Raw genomic sequence first — 26,038 nt, 5'->3', positions numbered from 1 at the left:
TGAGTCTTAAGATTTATTTAGTTCCTTTAAAAATGTAATAATAATTTTCACTGTCACTAACTTGGAAGTGCCCGTGCATGGATTGACAAGTACCTTAATGAGTTCATGCATATTCTTCAAAGAAGCAAAATGCGAGAAATATTTTTTAGCAAGCGGTGGAAGTCGAAGGAAATATGACTGATTTGAAGAGGAAGTATGATGATATGTATGTGTACAGTGATTCACAAAATTATTGGCACATACGTGTGCTAAGCAGAAATATGAGAAATGGACAGATAATGGAACCTTTATCTTCAATTATTTTCAAAGAATTCTTATTCTCAAAAGATAACTGTAGTCTAACTGAATTTAGGGGATCTATAAATAACGTGGAACGCATAATTTTCTAACGCGTGGGCGATATACTTTATCACGCGTCGGAAGTGACCTTGCCACGCTTTTTATCTGCCTGTTAAACTCGTCAGGGTTTGACTTTCTATCCGACTGCCAGTCAGACTTCCCTTAAGCTTGAAGTCACAATATTTTTTAGAAACAGATTAATACAAAATTCAACTAAACTCCATTCTCTTTCTCCTATTAAAAATCTAAGCATAACCATCAAATCTCATACAAAAATTATTTCACCACAAAACGAAAATAATATTCAACCGTTACCTATGTTTCGTACCATTTTTCATCTTCTGACCATCTTCTTCTCATTTCACAAATATTCTCCAAAATGAAAATGCAGCGCCTTAAATGTAAAATATGCGCGATTACAACGGTTGTACAGCAATATCGCCGTTGAATCTTTAAGTGAAGATGATTTTACACAAATATCGACTATAACAAATAAGATTCACTCGTAGGAAGTGGAATAGGCTGTACCACCACGCGTCGTGCATTATAAAGTGTGTCGATCGTGTGCGAACGTGTGTTTCTCTTATTCGTCGGGCTAATTACAAGAACCCCAACGGCGTGAGATCTTGTAGCGAAACGCAAACGAGATGGACGGTAATTGAATCCCTTGTAAGATGCGCGTACAATGTCGTTGCCGCGCCGGTTGCGACATAGAAGTAGATAGTCGAGGCTCTTCTAGCGGCGACCTCGCGTTTTCTGTTGTCCAGGTCATGTTCTTGCATCAGCAGGATTGATTATTTTCCGATGGGATAATAACACGGGAAGAACGCGATTGGATCGGTGTGCAGCGTGGTATTCTTGCGGGAGAAAATTATTGATTGGCTTTGTGTGGCGTTCTACTCATTAAGAACAATCTTCTTCTGCACTGTAATTTCTTTCATAAGTTTGTCAAAAATATTTCAGTGTTTGAATTAATATAATTATAGCATAGTTTTCTATAAATTTCTTAGTTTTATTTATATTATTTAACTTTATTCAATGGGACTGATTATGCGTTACTAGCTGGTTTGTTCAGACGTATATTTAATAGAACTTTGGTACTCTTAATCTTGAAACTTTTCATAATATAGCGATGCTCGATAGTTGTATAATTTGAAGGAACTAATAGGAATTTTATTAACTCTTCAAAGCTGCAACTTAGATTCGTTTCATAATATTCACGAGACATTAACCTACAAAACTGTAGGAATGAAAATGAATTTCTATAAATTTCCATACACCTCTTTCAAACCAACAGAATTCAATCGTAGAATTTTATTTTTCAAGTTCCAAGTTCACGGAACCCGTCAATTTGACGGATATCGAATTCCTTAAACATCGTTTCGTAAGAATTCAGGTCGATTTCGATGCAATTCTGCGAATACACGTAATTCTCTGCAGCTCTAATTGAAAATAATGTAGTCCACACAGCGGCGTTTCAACGAAACTAATCTAAATTCCCGACTCCCAAAAAACGCATCTACGGACCGCCAAGAATTCCTTTCAATCCCAACCCTTTAGAGTCACCCCCAAAAAGCCTGCCCATAAATCTCCCCGACGCATTCCCGAATCCCGTAACGCGTAAATGTCTTATATCCGAATAAATTTCCTTAACGACAAATTCGAGGTTTCTGCGACGTTACGAACCGCGAACAAGAAACCCGAACGAGCACGCGAAAAAATTCCGCTCGCGCGGGTACACACGTCGAATGGGTTTTTCCCGTAGTCGTTAAATCCCGCGCGGGGAGCGAGGAGTTGGTTTAACAACCTAATACATTATCATTCCGCTAATGAAAGTTTATACCGGCACAAAGGTCGATGTTAACGCGCGCGTCGCATAAATTGGCTGAAAGCAGAAACGCCATCACCTACTCGTCACGAGACCACGAAGAGGAACGGAGAGGATGAGACGGGGAAGAGAGAGAGCGACGGTGGCCATGGTGGTTGTAAGCCGCGGCTAATTGGTCGCTTACGTTCGGAGGTTGACGGTGGTTGGGAAAAGGGAGTCGGCTCGGTTATATAGTTGCGACAGGGCCCTATGTTCACCATAAATATGCGATACTACCGGTCCTGGCGCATTCGTACACGCGTCCGCACGCTACCGATCCTTCCTTGGCTGCCTCGGTCCCACGAGTTCCGCGTTGGACGGAGAATAAGGGAAGAATCCGTGAAGTGTGGGAAGTAAAGGGAAAATGAAACGGGAGAAGGAAAGAATACGAGAAGAAAGTGGAAGGACAGAGGCATTGAATCGTCGCATAAATAAGGGCATTGCACTGTAGTTTCTTTCGTAAGTTTGACGAAATTATTTCAGTGGTTACAATTCATTGAGGAAAGAATATAATTCATATGAGAAGGGAAGATTTGAGTGATACTTATGTGTTAAGTTCTGTTAACTCTTTGCACTCGAAAATTTTTCACTAAAAATATTGAATGTTCTGCGATGAGATATAGACGATGTTCTTTGAAATAAATTAATGAGGAAACATGTATAAATTAAGAAGGAAAGTTATTTTATTTCAATATTCCACATATTGATGCATCATACACAGCTTAATATTATATAGAAGACTTTAGAATTTTGCAAATCAAATCAAGTGGTGACTGAGAGTCACCTCTCAAGTGCAAAGGGTTAAAAAAATGAAAAAGGGGGAAGAGGAAGAGAAGAGAGACAGATTTAAAAGGGAAAAGAGAAGAAAGTGGAAGGACAGAGGTATTGAATCGTCGCATAAATAAGGGCATTGCACTGTAATTTCTTTCGTAAGTTTGACGAAATTATTTCAGTGGTTATAATTCATCGAGGAAAGGATATAATTCACACGAGAAAGAGGAAGATTTGGAGTTGAAGGAGTTGAGTGATATTTATATCCGTTAAATTCTATTTGAAATGTTCGCGAAGAGGTTGAGGTATATTGTGGAACAAGAGGTTAATAATTCAAAATCTTCTACTCAACGAGTAATCCGGTGATCTGCTTACCGTTAGAAAATTGTACGGTTGAACGGTAGTCTCTCGCGAGCAATTAATTACTACAATTCTAACAAACTGAAAAATAGAAGGAAAGAAAGGTACATAAAGTCGTAAGGCAAAAAATATAAGAAATGGGGTTAATAAAAATGAAGAATCGAGAACGGAAAAGAGAGAGTAGAGGTCGTAAAGGAGAAAAGAGGAAACACGAGGAAAATAAAAATGAAGTATGGCGGAGGAGAGGCAAGTAGAAAGATCGCAAGGGAAGCAAATAGAAAAATGAAGAAAATAAAAGTAAAATATGGGAAAGGAGAAGATAAGGGAAGAGATGGAAAAAATTAAGCAAAGTGAAATTAACAAACGCGATAGGGGAGGAGTGGAAAGCAGGAAGATTGGAGGAGAAGGAAGAAAGAGAAAAAATGAAAAAAATTAAAAATGGAAGACAGGGGAAGTATAGGACGAGAAAGAAGTTCTCCCGCGAGGGTTTATGGGAGACGTTCACTGCTACCGGCGATGAATCCAAGGAGAACTGAAAACCGCCGCGGGAGCTGGTGCGTGTGTCTGTGAACGTGTGGAGGATTAATCATTTCTTCGAATAGCGAAGCCTTATATTCCGCCGTTGGCCAGGAATGCGATCGAAATTTTGGGAATGATTGCACAATGATGCTACGAACGCGGTGGAATCTGTTCGATGAATAGGGAACGTCTTTTTCTGAGCGATCCTCGAGACTTTTGCCTGATAGGTTGACACTCGGGAACGAAAATGGATGTTTCAGGTCTTCAACTAGGTTTCTCAGTATGTTAAAGAATGTTTTTGGAAATTTTATTGGTGCTGTATGCGTCTGGAGTTGTTTATTTTAAAATGTGTTGGGAAGTGTTATTACATTTCGAGTGCTTTGAATATTGAAAATGAATGAATTAACCCTTTGCACTCGAGAGGTGACACTCATCACTTGATTATGGTAAAACTATAGGATTTGATATTTAATATTATACGAATAATGCATCGATTTGAGAAATGTTGAAGTAAAATAGCTTTGTTCGCTACGATTCTCATTGTAACTGAAATTATAATTCTTTGGACGAGAGAGTTTGTTAACGGTATAATGGAAAACGAGTTGTGATTGCTACGATATTTGAATAATAGAAAGAAAGGAATATTCTTATTATTCTGAGGCAGTTTCTAGTTTTAATTATGGCGGAAGATATACAGCGTCACATTTAGAACGTGCGTTATTCCGTTGGAATTTGTTCAGACAATTTTCAGCAAAATATTCTATAGAAAAGCTGTTTGAAAAACACTGCTTTAAGAATTCCAAGGCGAAAGAATGATGCTGTCGCACTCCGCGCGCCGCGTAAAATGGGCGGCGGCGTTCGCCGGGAAATGAGAAGTGCTACTTCCTCTGAAGCCGGGTGGGGAAAAGGGAAACAAAAATAATACGGAAGAAAATTCTGCGCAGCTGTTGAATCGAGCAGTATTTTATGCTTGCATACGGCAATCCTTTTACTCGTCTCGCGCACCTTCTCCTCTGAATGATAGTGAAAGTGGAGGTGACTCTTTGCGAACGAGAATAATAGGGAAAACAAAACTGCGAAAAGGTTCGTTGGGAGTTGAAAGTAAAGCATAACTGCGCGCCGCGAATTTCACTTATTTTTCATTCGCTTCTCTCAGCAGGTCCGATGCATCTGATAAATGAATCGAAAATAAAATGCTTCTCGAATCTGTGCTACGTTCACCGACTGTATATTACAGTTCTAGTGCCCGTTGAAAGTTAAGTTATTAAATATGCGACACATAATGTGTTCGACGAGTTGAGCTCGTCGATTGCTTTTCAAGGTAATTACATCGAATATGTTCCTCTCCGAAGTGCAGGATTTCTCGCAATTCAATGCCCTAATAAAACTTTTAACGGTATACCCGTTATGATAAAAACGACTTGTTTATAAACGTTTCACGGCTGCAGTATCGTGTTCAGCTTTCATTAAAAGAAGAAGTGGTACAAAGTGTACTGTTAGGAATCTCTATTTCCGCCTAAGTAAACACAGAAAGCATAACGCATGCCGCTTGAACGTATAATTCATGCGCGAGAACTATGAAAACAATAATCAGCTTTCAAAATTTCACAGATCTTATCCGACTTTTTTGTTCTGAAAGTCGCTTAGGGAATTTGATTCCTCTCGAAAACGGTTAACTAATTTGGGAAACTTACCATAGTAGAAGTGTTCTTCATTTCTTTCATTCTGGAACCTGTATATTTGATATTATACCCCACTAATTTATTCGACAAATGACAAATGCATTTGCAAATGGTAAATGAAAAAATGATAAATGCATTTTTGTTTATAATTTCTACAAGAAGGTACATATTAGACAGACTTGACTGCTCGATAGCTCCAGTGTTGATCATTTCTCACAGAAATAATAACAATAATAATATAAAACAATAAATCAAGAATGATTAAATGTGATCTATCTATCAAACAAACCCAAACAGAGGTTTGAACACTAGATCTAAATATTAGCACTCATTTGCTAGGTAGATAAAATTTTAATGCTCAAATCGAAAAGTTGTAGCATTAAAACCTCCACCTTTTAATTAGAAAGCAACAAACCAAGAATGACTGAATTTCATCTACCCATCAAATAAACCCAAACAGAAGTTTCAACACTAGATCTAAATATCAGTACTCATTTGCCAGTTAAATCAAATTCTAAAGATCAAATCGAGAAGTTTCAGCGTTCAAACCTCCACCTCTTAATTAGAAAGTAAACCAAGAACGACCGAATTTAACCGACCCATCAAACAAATCCTTAAACACAGGTATCAACGCGAGATCCAAACATGCCCACTCATTCTTAAAACAGATGAAAACCATTAATTCCCAGTTTCTTGTTCCCTAATTACAAAGACGAAGGTCCCAACGCTGAAGCCGGTCGCCCCGCAGCGATGAATCCGCGAATCGCCGCGCAACATTCCTCGCCGCGACGCCGACGATCCCAATGAAATTCGTTAGCGCGCCGATTGAGGGATAAGTCGCGCAAACAGGGACGCACAAGTGACACGGTACGGGTTTACAAGCGGCTAAGCCGACTCGCGCGGTTTTGCACAGCGCGGTTCCCTTCCACCGGCCTTTCATAAAAGCCCCCGGCGCGGCTGCGGCGGCTCGGAGGTGGAGGCGGCGCGCCGCGAACGACCGGGAAAGAGAAAAGAGGAGAATGATGTGGGAGATCGAGGGGAAGGGAGCCGCTGCCACTGGCGATGCATTGGCCGGCCACTAAAACAGTCCTACGGCACTTCGATCCGTTGTCAGATCGCGTAGCGCGTGCCGATCGAGCTCGGCCGCTCCTCGATCATCGATCGTGCCTCGTACGTCAACGATCGACGCTCCGCGAGTCGCCCGTCCTCCTCCGGTCGAACGGCACCGAGGTTTCGGAGTCTTTCCCAGTGCATTCGTCGACTCATCGGCACTACGTCTGTGTAGATAACGCGTTTGGTGAATGTTATCAGTGAATAGGTGATTGATCGCTCGTCTGTTGTTTAGTGAAAATAGTGTGCGGGTTGGTAGACGTCGAATCTCGCCACCTAGAAAGGTTTTAGGAAACCGGAGGGTTTCCTAAGACTCTTCTAGACGCTCGGGGGATTTTCTTTAAACAGTAGAGATTCGGGACTGGTAGGATCGTTGGGAAGTTTCTTTGGAGGCTTGGTCAATTGTTTATAGCGAACGCTCGTTTTGAGTAGTTTGCTCGTGTGACTGGCAGCTTCGGGATTGGGAAAAGTAAAGAGATTCTTTAGACTTGGAGTCTTAGATTTCATTACTGTTTCTTATATTCATGTTTTCAGTATTTTTGAAGAGTCTAATGTAATATAGGTTTACTTGCAATCTCAGTCAATTCGCTGATACGAGAGCTTCGCGAGAAGCTACCTCCGTTGTTCCACTGATTTCTATAACAAAAATACATTCCCCCTTCCTCCATTTGTGAAGCACTTACGTTCGCCAACGGAGGAATCGACTAATAGATACGACAGATAATATCAATGAATCTTCAGAACATAAATATCATGTTCCTCGACTTCCATTCACTCGAACCAGCCGAAACGGTTCCAAAAATTCAGCGCGACCCTCCGGTCCGAGGCATTATTTTCGCGTGGAAGCCGCGGGAGCATCGGATCGGGCAGCTGGCACACAAACAATGTTATCGGCGATTCCCTGGTAATCGCCGGAACGACAACTAATTAGTGTTAGCCGATGTAGCGTACTGGGTTAATCTTCCCGGCGACAAGATAGGGCCGAGCAGCAGCCTCCGCGTGGCTCTAGCCGGTCGCTCGCCAGCTGGAAAAATCGGATTTCACGCGGCCATAACGAGTCACTCGGCACGCAGCAATTACCGCATCGCTAACGGTAATCATTCTCGGTTCTGTCCGCGTGTTCATTTGCAAAGCGCGGAATAACACACGCTGTTTCGCGCGAGCCAGCGTCTTCTAACGACCGCGCGCGCCGCGGCGGGCTATTAATTCCTTCCTCGGTTTCCTTTTTTATCGCGACTTCTTATCGCGGCTCGGACGTGGAATTATCGGGCGAGATGAGGTTGACCGACTCTCTGGAACAGGCTCGTCGGTGTTCGGAGTGAATAAGATCGGCGAGCAAATAAATGGGAATCGGGTGCGTAAAGGTGCGATGACGAAAGATTCCCGGCCGTGGGAAGGGGGAATGGGTTGATGTTTCGGGGATGATGATCGTTCAGACACTGTCCGTGTGACGTTAATGTTGATCCTTCGACTTTTGATTTATTTGTTAACTGTGATGTATAACAGTTGTTCGCCGTTAATCATTTTGATCATCTTACGTCCGCGTTTACTGTAGACTTAGAGATTGCTAATGGAAAGAGGAATATCAATTAAATATTGTCTTTATATTCTATTCTCCAGCAGAGAAACAGTAGAAACCAAAACTAATAATATTTGACCTGCAATATCGGACTTCTGACCAGAATCGTCAATTGAGTGCTAATTAAATATTAATTAAATGTTAAGAAAAGTAATTGACGATTTTTGCCACGAGTATGATATTGCAGGTCAAGAGGTTAATATCGGGTTAGTTTTAGTTTTTGGTGTTTTTTGGCTGGGTGGTGATGTAATAGAAGTTTATGCTTTGTTCTGTTGAGTTTCATAAATAATGCGGTTTTCTATACTGTTTTATTTGAGAAAATTGAGATGAATATTTTTTATTTTCAGCTGTTAGAAGGCTGTTAAGAGTAGCTAGAAATATATATTGCTCATTCGGAAGTGGAGTCGTGATTCAGAATAATTGTACTTGTCGATGTGTGGAACAAGATTAGTGTGTAAATAAGTGGGAATCCCGATCGAGTAAATAATGGCGCGATAACAAAAGATTCTTGAGTGAACGAAAGGGAAGGAAGTAGATTGGCGATGGGATTCAGGGAACCGAGGTGCTAAAAATTCTGGAGAACTCGGTCGCGTATCGCACTTTCATATCGCGACAAGTGGTGCGTTTCTCGCGGGTTGATGTTAACGTTCACCCTTTATCGGAGTGATTTTTGGCTGAGACGAAAGTAATCAGCGAAAAGGATGCGTAACTGTTCCAAGGAAAAGGATAAATCATAATTTCAAATAAAGTTTGATTTGCAAGTTGACTTTGTAACATTACCTCGTAAGACAGATTGAGTTCGAACGATTCGTTAATCAAATATAATTGTTTCGGATAATAGTGATACAAATTTGTTGACTTTAGTAGACTCGTATAGCTAGAGTTTAGTATTACAATATAATAATTATAATTGAAAGTGAACAATGTTAATAATCGCAGTTAGAATTCGCGCGCAATGGAAGATTTTTTCTGGTAAAATCAAATAACAAGCGATTAAATTGGAAAAAATCTCGCGATCATTCATTTCTCGAATAAAATTTCTATGGCTATTCACACAAACCGTCAATGCGCAGTAAAACAGATGGTTACTGTACGCTTGAGATTTATATTGAAACACTGGGATTTGTAAAATGATACAAATCCTACGTGCGCTAATGTGTATTAGAGAATCAATCAAACCTTTAATGCCCAATAATACGGACAGTTATTATTTATGCGAGAGTTACGGCGGAACATTTAAATTTGTAAAATGATACAATTCTTACAGCCACTAATGTATATTAGAAGATCAATCAAACCTTTAATACCCAAGCACGGACATTTACTATTCACTCGAGAGTTACAAGCGGAACATTGAAATTTGTAAAATGATACAATTTCTACGACCGCCGATGCACATTATAAATCAAACGTTTAATATACAATAAAACGGATGGTTACTGTACGTTTGACAGTTTCGAGGAACGTTGAAATTTATAAAACGCCGCCATTTCGATTACCAGTAACGTATATTACAAAGTAAATCAAGTCGCTAATGACCAACAATACAAACGTCAACTGTACATCCATCAATTTCATTAGAACACTAAAATTCTTAAAATAATATAATTTCTCTAGTAACGTACGAGTTAACATTCATAACGTTCATTCAACGTATCACCAAGAATCTTAATTTTCAAACCTACACGAACCATTCGAAAGCTTAAAAAGCACAAAAATATAGAGACAAAAGCAAGGTACTGTAAACCAAACTCAAACAGCAAAAATATCACGAATCGTAACCAATAGAAAACGAGTAAACGAGTGAACACTAGATTTACGGACATTCATTGTTTTATTCCATTGTTCCTATAAAGATTGATGTTCGTCCGTTCAGATCTAGGAAATCAAACATTTACCAAACGATATTTTTAAAATTCAGTGTGACTCAAAAGAATGCAACCCTGCAAAGAGTAGAACAAACGAGATCCAAATTCCTCGTTAACACGTTGACTGCACGATTTTGACGAGACAAATATAGAAAACGAAAATAAGTAACGTCAACTTACGCCATTGAATTACATTTGGGAGACTAAGTCGCAGGGAAATGATTTAATTGCTCGGGCAGCAAGAGATTAGCATATAGATTCTGTTTTGCTATTATTTAAGAAATTAATATATAAGTTAGCTTTATCCGTTAAAAGTTTTGTACATTTCAAAGAATCTTCGCAAAGGGTTGATCGAATGAATTATAGTAATTCGATTCGGTTGAGGTCACCGGTGACCCATGACATTCAGCGTGTTAAAACACTGAACCGATCGTGCAGCGGCAGAAAACCGTGCCACCCGAATTCCCGTAACACGACAATCGGAACAGTGGTCACACTAAACCAGAGAAGTGTCACACGGCGTATGGAATGGAAACGGTTAGGCAAAACGTCGGTCGGAAGTCGGAGTAAGGAAAAGGAGGATTGAACCTCGGGGGTCTGGGTGTCATCGCGTGTTTCCCGAGCGAACCGTTGGCCCCGGCGATCCTCCTCGCGCCGATCCCAGCAGACTGTAACGACTAGACTCCGCGGAGCGCATGAAAAAGGAAGGCAGGAATAAGAAAGTTCCTTCCGTGTCCGCGATCGCTCGGTCCGCTGCGCCGCCGGAGAGCTGCATCAAGGGGAGTTAATCGATCGCGAACGATAACGGGATCCCGATGCATCTCGGGACACGTGTAATCGCGGGGACGTGATTCGGCGAAACGCGTAACGAGCGGGACGGCTCTCGGACAGTAAACCTACCCCCTCGGATTATGCTCCAATAACGAGACCGGTCGCGAAACACCGGCATGAAAGAACCGTCCGCAAAAACCGATGCTACCTGGTTCTAAAGGGGACCCCGTGATTGTACATCCTGGCGAGCTCGCTCTCGAGTCCTTCGATCGGTGCTTTGATATATGTGTCAGTTGACGCGTTGACTGCCGTTGACAGGCCGGGCAAAAAGTCTGCTACAGTGTTGGGGCTTTTTGTGCCGCGGAATGGACACTGGCGAGTGGAGATTGCTTGTAGGGTCTAGGCATTTTCGTGCCGGCGGACAGTTTCGTAGATGGAATCGAGGAAGTTGTAAGGATCTTCTTTGCCCCGGGGATGCTTTTAATTAGGTAAAGGGAAACTGTATTCAATTGCACGTGTAATTAAGGTACTGGTGAAGTTGCTGAAGTCCTCTGATTACTGGTTTGACGCGTGTGTCGGGTGACACGTTGCCTGTAGTTGATGGTGTAGGTAAAACACTGGTACCACGTTGGAGGTTTCTCTTTTGGAGTGGAGACTGGAAAGAGTTCTTGGGTCTTTATGCTGATTTATGTTTAGTTTTATAGACGAGTCTAGGGAAGATGTATATTCCGAGAGAATTTTCTTTTAGGGATGGGTTTAAGTGGTTAAAAGGAGAATAGGACTGCGTTGAGTTGCACGTTTAACTAATTGAGTACCTGTTGATGTTTGATTGCTAGTTTGGTGTATTTGTCAGTTGAAGGTTCTTGTTTCGTAGAGTGAGAAGTTGAAGGAGCGAAGATTTTGGAGGATTTTGGAACTGAATGATTTTATGTATTGCGGTTTTATGGGAGAGTCGAGAGGAGGTGATATTAAGGGAAATTTTCTTTGCCTCAAGGATGCTTTTAATTGATCGAGGAGAAAAAGAAACTGTATTGAATTGTGCAACGTCCTGGCGAACCAGTTCTTCGCGTTGACCGCCATTGACGGTGCGTGCAAGAAGTTGGAACAATGTTGAAGTTATTTATTCCATGAATAGGGGAAAAGGAGTCCAGATTACTGCATTAAGGACGTTCACGCAGATTTGTGGCTTAAACTAAACATTTTCTTTGTTTCGAACAAGATTCTAGTCAACGAAAAAGGAATATAAATTTGTATTAGATTCTATTAAACCCTGTGTTTCATTATTTATAGAATTTTCACGGATATTATGAATATATTAAGTTCTACGACCTGGTAATTACTCTTTTAAACGATTAATACAATTTCTTCGCTCAGTATATCATCAGAAACATGAATTTCTAAAGAGCCATTACAGCTAATCTGTCGCAGCCATGTTCCTATACAAAACTTTTCGCGGGAAATTTTGAAACGATATTTCTACTCGAATGAAATTTCATAAAAAAACACTGTACAATTTTAATCTATTCCTTTAAATTTAATATACCTTCGCCACTTTTGCGAATTTGAATTCGCGAGCACACTTTCATACGCAGAAGCAGCAGTTACTTTCAAACGTTTCTCTATTTCTTAATTAAAAACTAATAATTCACACCTTAAGTAACGCTACTTTATTAGAAACAGACAGAAGAAATATAAAAATATGCGCACCGTTAACACTAGAACTACGTACCAGTCAAAATGACTGGTTTCGATTTTTTTGTTTAGCAATTATTGATATCTTCGAAGCATTGAATATTCGAAATGATTTTGAAAATAAATAGTTTCATTGCAGTACTATAATGAGTGTATGAAGAAACTGAAAATAATCTATTGTTACAATTTTTATGGTTAATCCCTAGTCTACGAGCCAATGTATATTTACAAACACTGATTTTGAAGACAATTATCGATAAAATCAGCAATCATTATTCGAACAACAAAAGATCGACGCACAAACCTCTTTCCTTCTACCACGTAGAAACTCTGTACACAATTTCGTTGCCCGCTCCGTGCATTTCAAAAAATCCTCGCCGCAGAGGGTGAAGTTCAGTTATCTAAGGTCAAAGAAAATTTCATTCGCTCGCGGCACCGCCGGTAAAACGAATTGTTCGGCGGCTCTCCGCGTTATGCTTCTGGCTGGAGGTTTTTCGCGGGAAATTCGAAACGATGCTCGCATTAACGTAGTTACGGGTAAACGGACTGTGAAATTTGAACGACAGAGAGGGCAGGAACTGCGAGGCCCCCGTGTACATTTCCGCCAACATTGGGAGCGACTGCACCGACGTGAATAGTTGGGAACGTGACCGTAGAAAATTCCTTTTACCGTGGAACGGGAACAGAATTTAATTTGTCGTTTCATTTCGGAAAGCTTCGACTCGCCTACCGGCGTTCCCGACTGTCGTGCAATTAAAGCGTATTCTTCGGGCTCCTCTTTTTCCTCCCCCCACCACCTCGAATTTCAGTTTGTTTCGGAAAAGGAACGGGAATTAAAAGCGGGGTTAAATGAGTTCCGAGCGGGGCGTCGGGATGAACCGCCGTTTAAATGCAACTCCGGCGAAAAGGAAAAACGGGACGCGCATACATTGACATACATTAGCTCTCCGAATATAGAATTTCGTAGTTCTCGAAGCGTTGTTAACCGCCGCCGGCGGAATTTATGGATTGTAAGGGGATATTTTCGCGAGAATCCGAATTTACGAGGTTGCCTTTATTATAGAACTCCGATTCCATTGAAATTATTAATTATCGGGGTAATGAACATTGTGAACGGTGGAGCGAGCGAGCGAGCGAGCGAGCGGACGCGGCGATGGGGGATTTTAATAAGATATTCTGTTTTTAGACGTGCAGCTGTAAACACGAATGGCATTTGCAAGGAATATTGGGGACGGGTTGCTGTGTGTAATCTAGTTTAAGGGTGACCACGTTGATTAAAGTTAAACGAAGTTATCGCGGTTCACCGCAAATATACGGTACACTGTGAATGTACAGTACGTGCTTATAGGAAAGGTAATTACCGTGAAATTTTATGAAATATTTCTTCCACGGGAATGAAGTTTCCAAGTTCGTGATTTATGAATTTTCATTGTTTCCTACCCGCGGACGTCTATCGCTGTCGCCGTTGTGTATAATTATTTATCGGGACTCCGATGTTTATTTATTTCTTCCTTAATTACGTCATAACTGGTTTATAAGGAAACAGATCGAAATGCTTTGATACTCTAGTGAATGATTATTTAGTAAGTGTTTTGAAATCAACGATTTCTTGTTATTTCTGTAGAAAAATATTGGTGGTGATAATTGACGTAAGATTTAATTAAGTTTTAAAATCTTTAATGAGAACAAAAAATTCTTAGGTGATATTATTGAAAATAAGACTGGATTAAATATATGACAAATTTGAAAGGATATCATAATTATTAAATAAACAAGGGAAGAAAAACAATTGAATATGTAATAATGTACAAACAAAGCAATCGAGTTTTATGAAATACAGATATGCGATTTGAGTGAACGATTGAAACTAAATTGAACGGGAACTCATTATAATCCGATTATAGATTATTAAAACAAGATCGAATTACAAATGCGACGCCAACACGTGACGCACTCGCGCATTGTAAACAAAATCCAGTATCACAGTGTACCGTCATATAATTCATAACGTTAATTTTAGATTCTATGTTATTCAATATCCTCGAACTCGGAAGAGAATAATGCGTTTCATTAAAAATGATTACAGTGACTTTTGAAACTACTTACACAGTTCGTTTGTGAAAATAATTATTCCGATGTATTTATACTGGTCTCGCGGCCGTGTAATTTTTATTCATAACACTTTTCTATGGAACTAAGTAACAGTATAAGGATAATTCGAGATGACCAAGATAGATGAATCTTCTTAACGTACAATTAAAGTTAGAAACTTTTCATACCTCGAGTTCGATGAAATTTCAGAAATATATTGCTATACAGTATTGCCCTACAAAATTGTACTATTTTAGATAGTACTATTTTAGATAAATTAGATCGAGGTCTATTTCCTTTAAACTCTTCAATAATGAATTTTAATAAAACCTGTTTTCTCTTATGTAAATCAAATCTTTAATATTCAATGCCACTGACGCTCACTGTTCATACGAGGGTCGAATAAAAAACACTGAAATATTTTCAGTGAGACAATATTAATTCATTGAGAAATATTAATTCAATTAGGCGAAACTTAAATAGGATTCTTGGAATCGAAATCTACAAATGAAACATACAATTGAATTTTTCAGTTTTCACCATTGGCACGATTAACAACAGCTTTAATTGAAAGGATTTCTCGTAGGAAAAAGAAAGGAATTAATTACCAGAAGTAGCTCTTTCTCGTTGAAGCACGAAACCTATTATCACGTTACGAGGATCTATATGAAACTTCGAAAAGTTCTCGAGTGTTCGAAATCTGTTACAATATTAACCCGTCGCGGACATTCTTCGAAGCATACAGAAACTTTCAGCAGGTGAAGCTGAATTATATATGGTTTGCTTAAACAATGGAACAAGCGGAAACTACGTCCTAATCTCTTGCTGTTTGAGTAATTAGATCATTTGTTTGCGTCTTCGTATCCCAAATATGAGAATTTTCACCACAAAACACCGTCGTTCGTTCGCAAAGGATTAATTAGAAGTTTGGTATACTTACACTTTACATTAGCGACTTATGCGAGTCACATTTTCCCTGTGCCGCCACTATTACGTGTGCATGTAAGTAGTTGGGCTGCGACTTCCTATAAATTGTGTGTCATCGCATTCCATTAATGAACATCGCAACTTAAGTCGACGGTCACGTACGTTCGAATGCGTGCTGAAAAGAAACTTGAATGAAATAACCTGAGTAGCTACTTCCGTGAAAAAATCATAACATTCTTTTCGTTCTGTGGCGTTACCTTATTAGCAGATTGCAGACGTTCGCGTATTGTAGATATAAATATTAGTAGATACCTTGAAAAGAATTGACAGCACATAAATTTGGATTTTTCTGTGAATGGTTTTAGAGAAATAACAGAAAGGTAACGCAATATTCAATTATGTTAAAATTTTTAATATATAGTTTAGTATAATTATAGTCTAACTTAATTAAGCACTTCACAAGAAATTTCGTGTAAATATAAACAATTTGTATATCTTATTTATCCACTCTATTTTTAAATATTACTATAGATTCTTTACAATTTATATATTTTCTATCTACCTATTCCATTTTTAAATATTACTATCAATTGCTCACGATTTATATATTCTCCATTTAACTATTCCATTCTTTAACATTATAATAAATTGTAAAGAACATTACAATAAATTCTTTACAACTTGTATATTTCCTATCTACCTATTCCATTTTTAAATATCACTATCAATTGCTTACGATTTATATATTCTCCATTTACCTATTCCATTCTTCAACATTACAATAAATTCTTCACAATTTATATATTTCCTATCTACCTATTCCATTTTTAAATATTACAATCAATCGCTTACGATTTATATATTCTCCATTTACCTATTCCATTCAACATTACAACAAATTGTTTCCACGGACAATTAAATACGTTACAAATTCCCTGCTACATGTTTATGAAGCATAGGTCAAAGAGGGTTAATCAGCGGTATCCTCGAAAAGGCAGTTTCTTTCTCTTCGAATCGTCATGAGATCGTTATCTCTGAAGGTGTCCGAGTAGTTATCCTCGAAAATTCGAATCCTCTCTCCTCGGATTGGCAAAAAAGTACTCTCGGCTCGGGGCATTTCGAAGATCGGCTTCGGAAACCGGGACTTCTTTATTCCCCGAAGTTTTCGAAGTGCTAAGATACGGCGACTCCGCGCAATTCAAGTATCAGGTTATTCAAGGGTCGTCAGAATTTTTTAGCGTGTTATTTGAGACTCGCGCAATTCCAGCTTCATTTCCTTCAAGGATCAGCTGTGCTCGCCGCGGCCAGACATTCCAGATAAATAAAGTTTCTTATAACTCCGAAACAAACGATTTCTGGTTCCTCTATTATGAAGCCTTTTTTCCCCGTTGTTTTATGAAGACCGCGCGACAGTAAAGTCTCATCTTGATTGCACCTCGGACTGCGGGATGACGTTTCTTTTGACGCCATTTGTCTTCCCTCGGGGCGAGTTATCCAGAATCGCCGATTGTTTCGGGTGTATTCGCAAAAATTGAATCGAATCGGATAATCTGGAGCTCGCGCGAGGATGTCCTCGCCTACGATAAACCATCCGAACGACGCAAACAGACTCATTCCGAAGCCATAACGAATATTTCCCGTGAAATTTGAATGGCATCGAGATGCAAATATTTCTTAATGAACGTGTTTATCCCGAGATTATGTTTCCTCTTCCACTACACCACACTTCTTCTGCTGGAACTGTAATAGTTCGAACTCTTATAATAAAAATCGAATTCCTGCTTGAGTCAGTTTAGAATATTTATGATCAATTAGCTCCGGGGAATTACAAATAAATTGGATAATATTATACTGTTGCCTGTGAACTAATTCATTCGCCGATTACACGCGGGAGTTATACGAGGCGTTCAATTATTCATAATAGATATCTTAAGGAGCGATCCCGCGCGAGATTAGGATCAAGAGTGAAAGAATTGTGGCTCCCGCTTTACTTTCATTATGCAAGTGCAGATTTTTATCGAGTTGTCTACGGCCGCCGGAGTTGCCGGTGGAATCGTAAACGAATTCCTTCGCGCCATTCGAGTGACTGACACATTTTAAACGAGATAGAAATCTTATCGAGGCTCCTTAAACCGTTTCCATTCAGTGTGCTTTTACGCGACGGGAAGCGTACAAGTGCGTGCGATTCACTTTCTAGTCGTTAACAATTAAATTCTGCCATCAGCAGCGGCGATTCACATCTTTGTTCCTGTTTCTTGCAAGCGACTGCTGTCGGCGCTCGTAACTGACCTGCCTTACGCACATCGCTGTTGCGAGTGGTCGTACTTCAAGGAAGTCTTTAATCGTTAACGACTCGAAAACTAAGTGAAAATTTTAATTTTATTTATTCGGGACTTTCCAGACGACTATCTAGAATGAACTTTGACATTTCTTCAGTTGTCGCTGGGGGGTCCAGAAATTTTCAGTTGTCTCTTGTCATTAATTATTGGTATCGTTGGAATTACACAGGAAACATTGTTTTATTATGTTTTATTTCATTGCTTGTTTCCATCGTGTTTCGTTTGTACGTATGTAGACTGTGGCATTTAATTAGTTCGATTGCATAAAATTTACGTAAGCATGAATTAAGCAAATTGAAACAGGAAGCAAATAATTGCGAAGACAGTAAAGGGGTACAGTGCACGGACGTCACCATGAAATTTCCACATTAAATGGAAATGGGCGACATTATTTTCTAGTTAGCTTCACTTAATTTAATTCAAATGTGTACGAATCGAATGAGATAAAGGCGGACGGAATTAATTGTGAAAATATTAGAGAATGTATCGTTCGTAGAGTTTTATCGTTGAGTTTCAGCGTCGAATGGAAATCGACGGTTTTAATCGACAGATTCAAATGAATACGGTGTAGATGTGTGCACCGGTGTCTATGAGTACTCGAAGTACGTTCATTATTAATGGGATCGGATCAAAGGGTTTAGAACCTCCGTTATAAGGTATTATAAATATTTATAAGCGGCATAAATATTAATTCATGTAATTGACACACGGAGGCATTAGGTTTTATTGGACATTAAAAATCGTATCAATAACCGAATGAAAATTATTAAGTATTTCGTTTTATCTATGTATTCACTTCGCCGGGCAATAACGGAGCCAACGATTCGAGGTAATCTAGCAACAAGTTTCTTTAATGTCCCTTCCTGAACGTCGTTCCAAGTGTTCCATAGACGAGCCCGCAACTATTATTTCCTAATTGCGGCCGAATGTTAATGATTAACCGATTAAATCGATCGACTGTTAACATTAATAAATATACCATCAATTCAATCGTCTGCTGACATCAATAATTCAATTATTAAACGAATCCACAATAAACGCCGACAATGAAATTACCGAGAATATTGATAATCAACGACAATAATTAAAATAACTATTTTCTTTCAATATTTCGTACATCGATGCATTGTACAAAGTTCAACATTAAATATCAAAGTTTACAGTTTTGCTGTGTCAAACCATTCGGTGACCCAGAGGCGCCTCTGGAGTGCAAAGGGTTAATAATTACAAAATGGAGGCATCAGGAGTGACATTATTTTTTACAGAAACGTGGACATTAATTTTTCGAACGAACCGAATTTTCTTGGATATATGAGATATAAGAAAGATAGTGGAGCAATTATTAAGAAGAATCTTGATTTCTCAGTTTCTGGTTAATGGAGGAAACTGTTTCGAGTACATGAGACTTTTGATGAGTGTTTACGTGGCAGTCAAAGTGTTAATCTCCAAATCACCGCCATTACGCGCCACAGACGCAACGAAGACGCCCAGTATGCGATTGATATTCGCGGACCGACCTTTCGCCCGCGGAAATTCAAACTCAGCCCAGTTACCTTGAAACACCGATAAGATAGTGCGAAGCGTCTCGAAGACGAAGCTCCGGGAATCAGGGACGGCCGTTCGATCGCGAGCCGTAAAATTCGTGTCGCCGATGGAACGCGCAACACCGGGATCAATTCCGTTCCGCAGATAAACACGCGGTCCCCGAGAAACGCGTTGCACGGGCCCGATGCACTCTGGGCTCGTCAGGTGTCCGTGGCTGCGGCCGCTGGTACCCGATAACGTAATTGAAATGTCTTCCGTCGGATATCCACGTCGCGGCCCTCCTCTGCGCCGTAAATCACGGCCGCCGCGGTTCCCGATCGAGTTCTTTAAGTGGATCATTCGTTAAATGTAAATGTTGCAATAGAAATCGTCCGCTGGTCCCGGGGCCGTAAAGATTTCTCTTCCTTTAAACGGCCGAGGAGGTCGTACCTGCCTCCGGTTTCCGATAATGCGAGCGAAACGTTCCCGGTGCGCGCGCTTTTATCTTCTCGCCGAGTTACACGAGCCTTGTCGGTCAGAGTCTCAGTGTGTCAATTCCGGCTTCGGTTGGCCGCGCTCCGATCTTTTCGGTTTCTTTGTGTCGAGGGAGGGAACCGGTCGAGGATCAGGATGAAATTGTGGAAAGTAAATTGTCGTTTGCGTGTAGGTTTTATTCGGTCGTCGAGGGATCGTCGAGTAGGTTTGAGTTTATTGGGCGAGGGTTAACCCTTTGCACTCGAGAGGTGACTCTCAGTCAGCACTTGACTTAATTTGCAAAATTATGAAGTCTTGTATATAATATTAAGCTTTGTATGGTGCATCGATGTATGGAATATTGAAATAAAATAACTTTCCTTCTTAATTTATATATGTTTCCTCGTTAATTAGTTTCAAAGAACATCGTCTGTGTCTCATCGAAGAATATTGAATATTTCTAGTGAAAAACTTGCGAGTGCAAAGGGTTAATGGAGGATTTGCTGGTTCGAAGGGGGAGTGACAGTATGCTCGTCAAACACAGTTAACTGGTTAACAATTATTTTCAATATCATTCGCCTTTGTTATTCAAGAATAAGTATTACCATTCAAAACACTAGAAAGTCTCATGGCAGTCAACGCGTTAATGAAACATTGCTTTTCGTTAGTTGAACACGATGGAATTGTAAAATTGAGAACTTAGGCTGAGGAATCGATAACTAACGCGATGATCGATGTATTCTCGAATTTAAAGCCCTTTTACAATTTTTCCGTTTCATTCGTGGCTGAATTCAAGGAGCCGGTGTCGTTAAATGGAAATTTCATAGACGCTCGGTCTTTAAACATTCAATTTTATCGCCTGCGAGCACAGACGACTTCGATCTACGCGAATTTGACTAGTTTCCTGCCTTCGTTCAATGATAAACGCAAGTCTAGTCAAGTAAAGTTTGTCCATTGTCTCGCGAACAATGTGAAGCGAGCGTGACATTAACATTCACGCGTTAAAAGTGCAGATCCCAGCTACGTTTCCCGAAAGAACCTCGAACCAATTCCATCCCGACTCTCGGCGAGCAGTCCACGAGCGACATCAAAGTTTCACAAAGCGCCGGCCTCCAAAGAGATAGGGATCGCCAGCGAATCGCGAAAACCTGGTGGAAGATCGATCTCTGGCAGCCGGTGTCCAGTAAAATACCGATTAAATCACAGGGACCGATAGGGGAACGAGGTCAGGCATGCGGCGCTCGAGCACGAGCGCGGAGGACCATCGCGGCCCGTCTAAATATGACGACGCGTTGGATAATTGAACATCGTCCGCAGGATTACGCCGCCGAATACAGCACGGTGAGGGCCGGATTTCGAGATTAATAGCGGAACGAACCGAGGCGGCCGGGATCGGCCGAGCCCGGCGCGATATCGGTGAACAGGAGGCGCACAGGGTGCATCGCGCGCAACCGCGCGCGAGCTTACGTGCCGGCTAGGCACCGCGGGTCGCTGAGATAAATAATTTCCTCGGCGCGTAGTGGAACGGAGCGAGGAGAGCACAGGAGCCGAAGAAAGACAGGGGAGTGGAAAATACAGGGAGTAGAGTGGGAAACACGGGACGGAGAGTGGGGAATATATAAAATAGGACAGAAGACGCGAAGGAGGGGAAAGTAGAAAGGGAAAAGTGGGAATAGAGGAAGGGAGGAAATAGGAAGAGAGAGGAGGGGAAGGAATATTGAGAGAGAGGAGAGGAAGAAATATTGGAAGATTAAGTGTAGAAGGGAAGAAAAAGGGAAGGATAGAATATTGAAGGAAAGGAAAGGAAAATCCGAAGAGAGGAAGGAAAGGAACGAAAGGAAAGAAGAAGATATAGGAAGAAAGGAAGGGAAGAAGGAGATCTAGGAAGAAAGGAGGGAAATATTGAAAGAGAGGAGAGAAGGAAATATTAAGAGAGAGGAGAGGACGAAATATTGAAAGGGAGAGGAAAGGAAAAATATAGGGAGATTAAGTGTAGAAGCGAAGAAAGAGGAGAAAATATAAAAAGGGGAAGGATAGAATATTGAAGGAAAGGGAAGGAAAATCTGGGAAGACAGAAAGGAAAGAAGGAAATCTAGGAAGCAAAAGAGAGAAAAAAATACAGAAAGCAAGCAAAAGAGAGACTATAGGAAGCAAGCGAAAGAAAGAAGGAAACAAAGGGAAAAGGGAAGACAAGAAGGGAGCAAGAAAAGCAAGCAAAGAAAAAAGAAAGTGAAGAAGATATATACCCGAAGAAGAGGCCGCGGGAGAGACCGCAAAGGATTGGTGGCCGATAAGGTCGATTGAAACATCCTCAGCGCGTACACGACGCGTCCCAGGCTGAGTCACGTACTAACTTACTCGTGCGAGCGCGAGTTTTCGATTCGAGGCTTCGGGGACGTGGTACCGTTTGATTCCTCGCGTTAGAGTCGAACCGATATATCGGCCACCTTCCTCGTTCCATGCGGCGCGCGGCTACCGCTGGCGAAAAAGATATTGCCGCGGTTCCCACGAGCCCTACCGGACAAACATATTCCTCCTCGGAGTTGTTTGTGTATGTGACGTTCCACGAGATACACCCCGGAGATGCTGAAGATACGCATGCTGGATTACATCGGGGACACTGGGTGAGTGTTACCGTGCGCTGAGTATTCTTCCAGACCTTTTTTCACCCTTCCGCCTACCTGTAAGGAAACATTTCGCGTCCATCGAGTATATTTTATACGGTTTTCTTTGTTCTGAATATTCTTTGGAATTTTTTTGAACTTCAAATTACCTGTAAGGAAATCCTTTGCAGTTCGGAGTATATTTTATACGGGTTTCTTTGTTCTGAATACTTTTCGGCATTTTTTAAAACTCTGAATTATCTGTAAGGAAATGCTTTGCAGTTCGAAGTTTATTTTATACAGTTTTCTTTGTTCTGAATACTCTATGGAATTTTTCCTCTCTAAATTATCTATAAGGAAATGCTTTGCAGTTCGGAGTATATTTTATACGGTTTCCTTTGTTCTGAATACTCTTTGAATACTTTTTCATTCTAAATTATCTGTAAGGAAATACTTTGCAGCGTCGAGTATATTTTATACGGTTTTCTGTGTGCTGAATATTCTTTGGCATTTTTTAAACTTTAAATTATATATCAGGAAATGCTTTGCGTCCATCGAGTATATTTTATACGGTTTTCTTTGAGCTGAATATTCTTTGGCATTTTTTAAACCGTAATCTAACTGTACGGAAATGCTTGGCGTCCATTGAGTACATTTTCTACAGTTTTCTTTGTGCTGAATATTCTTTGGAACCCTTTTAGCCCTGCACTACTAAAGGAACATATTTTGTACTCACCGAGTATATTTTTTCCATTTTTCTTCAGTATGTTTTCCTAGTCGATTTGTTAAATTAATGTAATATATAGATTTATACAACATTTATCTCTCATGCGAAATTTGCTTAGACGAATGAGAAAAACAAATATGTAAGCAAGTAATTACGACAAACTAATGACCGATAAACAAATACCATTACGAAAAAAGATAAACTAAGGCACTTAATTAGTGCTTCGCTCTAAAATTACATATAATCTTATTAGAATTTTCTACTGTTCACTTTATAAAATGAATCACTTTCACAAATATTACGAGGAGCTAATTAAATCTACCTTTCACATCCCATGATACGAGCCCCGATACATCAACATAATTTTTCCTTTATCCGGTACACTCGAAAAACTCGTAGCCTAGCATTAGAACATTTAGTGCTCGTCGGAACAAGTAAAAGAATGTTAATGACCGCGAGTCCAGAAACTATCAGTTTCATAGTTACGGGATGTTTTCTGGCATGAGAATGTAACGGGCTAACAGACTCTCCCGTCCCTGTTAATCTAAAATCTACCCGAGAAAAGTAAACGCAATCGCAGTAACGCTACGCAGATAAATACACGGATTCAGCAACCTTAAACTGATGGATGCACTTTGAAGTTATAGCATTACATCGCTTCCGTGCGTGTATAGTTATTCCTCGGGTCCGTTAATAATGGTTCATTAAAATAAAGAAAAATGAGCAATCCTAAAGTAATGGTTTTTAAACCTATGTTTATTAAGAACTCTTTGCTCGTTTTGATGGCTACCTCATGCCTCTAAAGACCCCAATTTTTGTAACTGAAGATCATGTAATTACATGCGAGCGTAATGTATGCAGCCAAAACGATGCATCGAATTTCTTATAGAATTCCCTCCCGAGCCCCGCGTACAATGAAAGCTAGCATTACACGCCGATCGGACTGGTCGTTGGCGGTTCAAGTGAAACAGTAAATCAGAATTTATGTGTCAATGGAGAAATCGGCGTTGACGTCTTCGCATAATGAAAATCACCCGTATTTCCTTCTCGTTTTAGTCGATTTCCTCCGCCGCGGAATAAACGTCTTTTTATGTTTTATGGGGACGCATAAAGAGGAATTTAATGGAATTAATCTGGCGACAGAAATGGCCGCAAAACAGGATTATCACGTGCAATCCGTTTATTAACTCCTTTTTATCTCTCGTTGTTCCATTTCGTTCTGTCAAACTACGCGACGCCGAGTTCGCGAGTAATACCTCAGTCCCGTGATATTTCAATTAAATATAAAATAATACAAAATGAAGGAAGTCCCAGAAATATTGCCGGTAGTTAAACTTTCAATAATACCCGCCACAGTATCTTTCAATTCTCGCGACACTAAAATTTACGGATATTATTTCAGCTTCTTAACCCCTTGCCCTATGATTTAATTTCGCAGTTACATTTGTCAGAACTATTTATCGTAAATAATGCATTATTAACAGAGAAATTCCATGCTATTTCCATGTCTAGAATTACTCTAGACCATAGAAATTGTTAACAACGAAAGTAACGTTTCATTTGGACTCAGAAGAACTGAATGACATTTATATTTGCTAAACAATAATGGAAATCTTTGCACGAGTCTGACACAATGTGACACAATGTGACACACAGTATGAAATATTGTCCTTCGTTTCAAATTCAATCAAAATTCGTTGGACTCAGAAGAACTGAATGACATTTATATTTGCTAAACAATACTGGAAATCTTTGCCACCAGTCTGACACGAAATCGTAAGGCAAGAGGTCAATATACATCTCAAATTCGAATTTGCTAAACTTTCAAATTCCCCATAGTACGTTACATTTCCCACAATTCTCAATCTCTCGATCATATACAAATGAACATCGCCATCGACTTCTCCTCAGTGGAATTCCTTCGCTTCCGAGTCGTATCGCGAAAACCTCGTCGGCCACGAGACGAAATTCTCCTCGCTAGGACGCTATCTGATCCCCCGGGACTCCGAAAATTAACTATAAGCCAGATAAAATTCCGTTTACACGAGTTCTGCCAGGTTTTTCGAGTTTCTCGATAAGAAGGCCGATCGCGGCGATCATAAAGTTCTGTTCGAAAATTTTGCTGGTCCTTCTGAAATCCGGCGATACGAAAATTGATCACACCCGGCGTAAAATTCCGATCGCGCGAGTCCTGTCGGGTTACGGCGTTCCCCGTCCCCGCTCGGAGCGTGATTTTCGAAAGCTCGGAGCAATTAAGGGGACGAGCAGAAAAGGCCGCATATTTCGATGCTTTAAATTCCGAGGAGGCTTGTTTTTCTCGTGGTGTGCTTTTAAGAACAGACTCGGGTATTCGCGTCCGGAATGAAATTATGATTGGGGGACCCATTTTACGCGTCTCGCGCTCCACCGCTAGAAATGTATCGGCCGGAATACTAATGAACGCGGCCGAGAACAAGACCGATATTCTTTTCCACCACTTCGGATACAAGGACTGCTCTCGAGTTCACTTAACGCGTTTAGATAAAACATTCGGCTCGGAATTAGAACCGGGCCGGGCCGGGCCGAGGCTGCGGACCCGCCATTTTGTCGGCGGCCCGCCTCTCTGTCACTTAAAGCACATTAGCTTGTAATCGGGCCATTTGTCAGCTTGAAATCAGTCGTTTCGGTTGCAGTTCGTGCAGGTAGCTTTTTGATAGCCTAAACGAGCAATATATAGAACCTCGTTTACACGAACACGTCGGGAGACAAATCTGTTCGGATAACTGCGTCTCTTATTGGCCAAATCGGTCGACTGG

The 26,038-nt window shown here is 40.4% G+C and overlaps 1 protein-coding gene across 9 annotated transcripts in view; it reads left to right on the top strand.

Annotated features, from left to right (window-relative positions):
* Positions 1-26,038, top strand: part of LOC116425156 (Rap GTPase activating protein 1) — a 256,513-nt gene that overhangs the window by 27,378 nt on the left and 203,097 nt on the right. The window contains exons 1-3 of one of the 9 annotated variants that reach the window (XM_076368013.1): positions 6,596-6,899; positions 20,927-21,254; positions 21,434-22,537. The exons of 2 other annotated variants lie outside the window; for them this stretch is intronic. In XM_076368013.1, coding sequence (XP_076224128.1) covers positions 22,497-22,537 — 41 coding nt within the window. In that variant the 5' untranslated portion in view covers positions 6,596-6,899; positions 20,927-21,254; positions 21,434-22,496. Of the gene's footprint in view, positions 1-6,590; positions 6,900-20,926; positions 22,538-26,038 lie in introns of those variants that run through there. 6 more of the 9 variants (XM_076368012.1, XM_076368010.1, XM_076368009.1 and 3 more) reach the window with 6 other exon arrangements.

Source organism: Nomia melanderi, chromosome 5, assembly GCF_051020985.1.
Source record: "Nomia melanderi isolate GNS246 chromosome 5, iyNomMela1, whole genome shotgun sequence".
NCBI lineage: Eukaryota > Metazoa > Arthropoda > Insecta > Hymenoptera > Halictidae > Nomia > Nomia melanderi.
The sequence above is the reverse complement of the archived record's forward strand: the minus strand, read 5'-3'. Positions and strand labels throughout refer to the sequence as shown.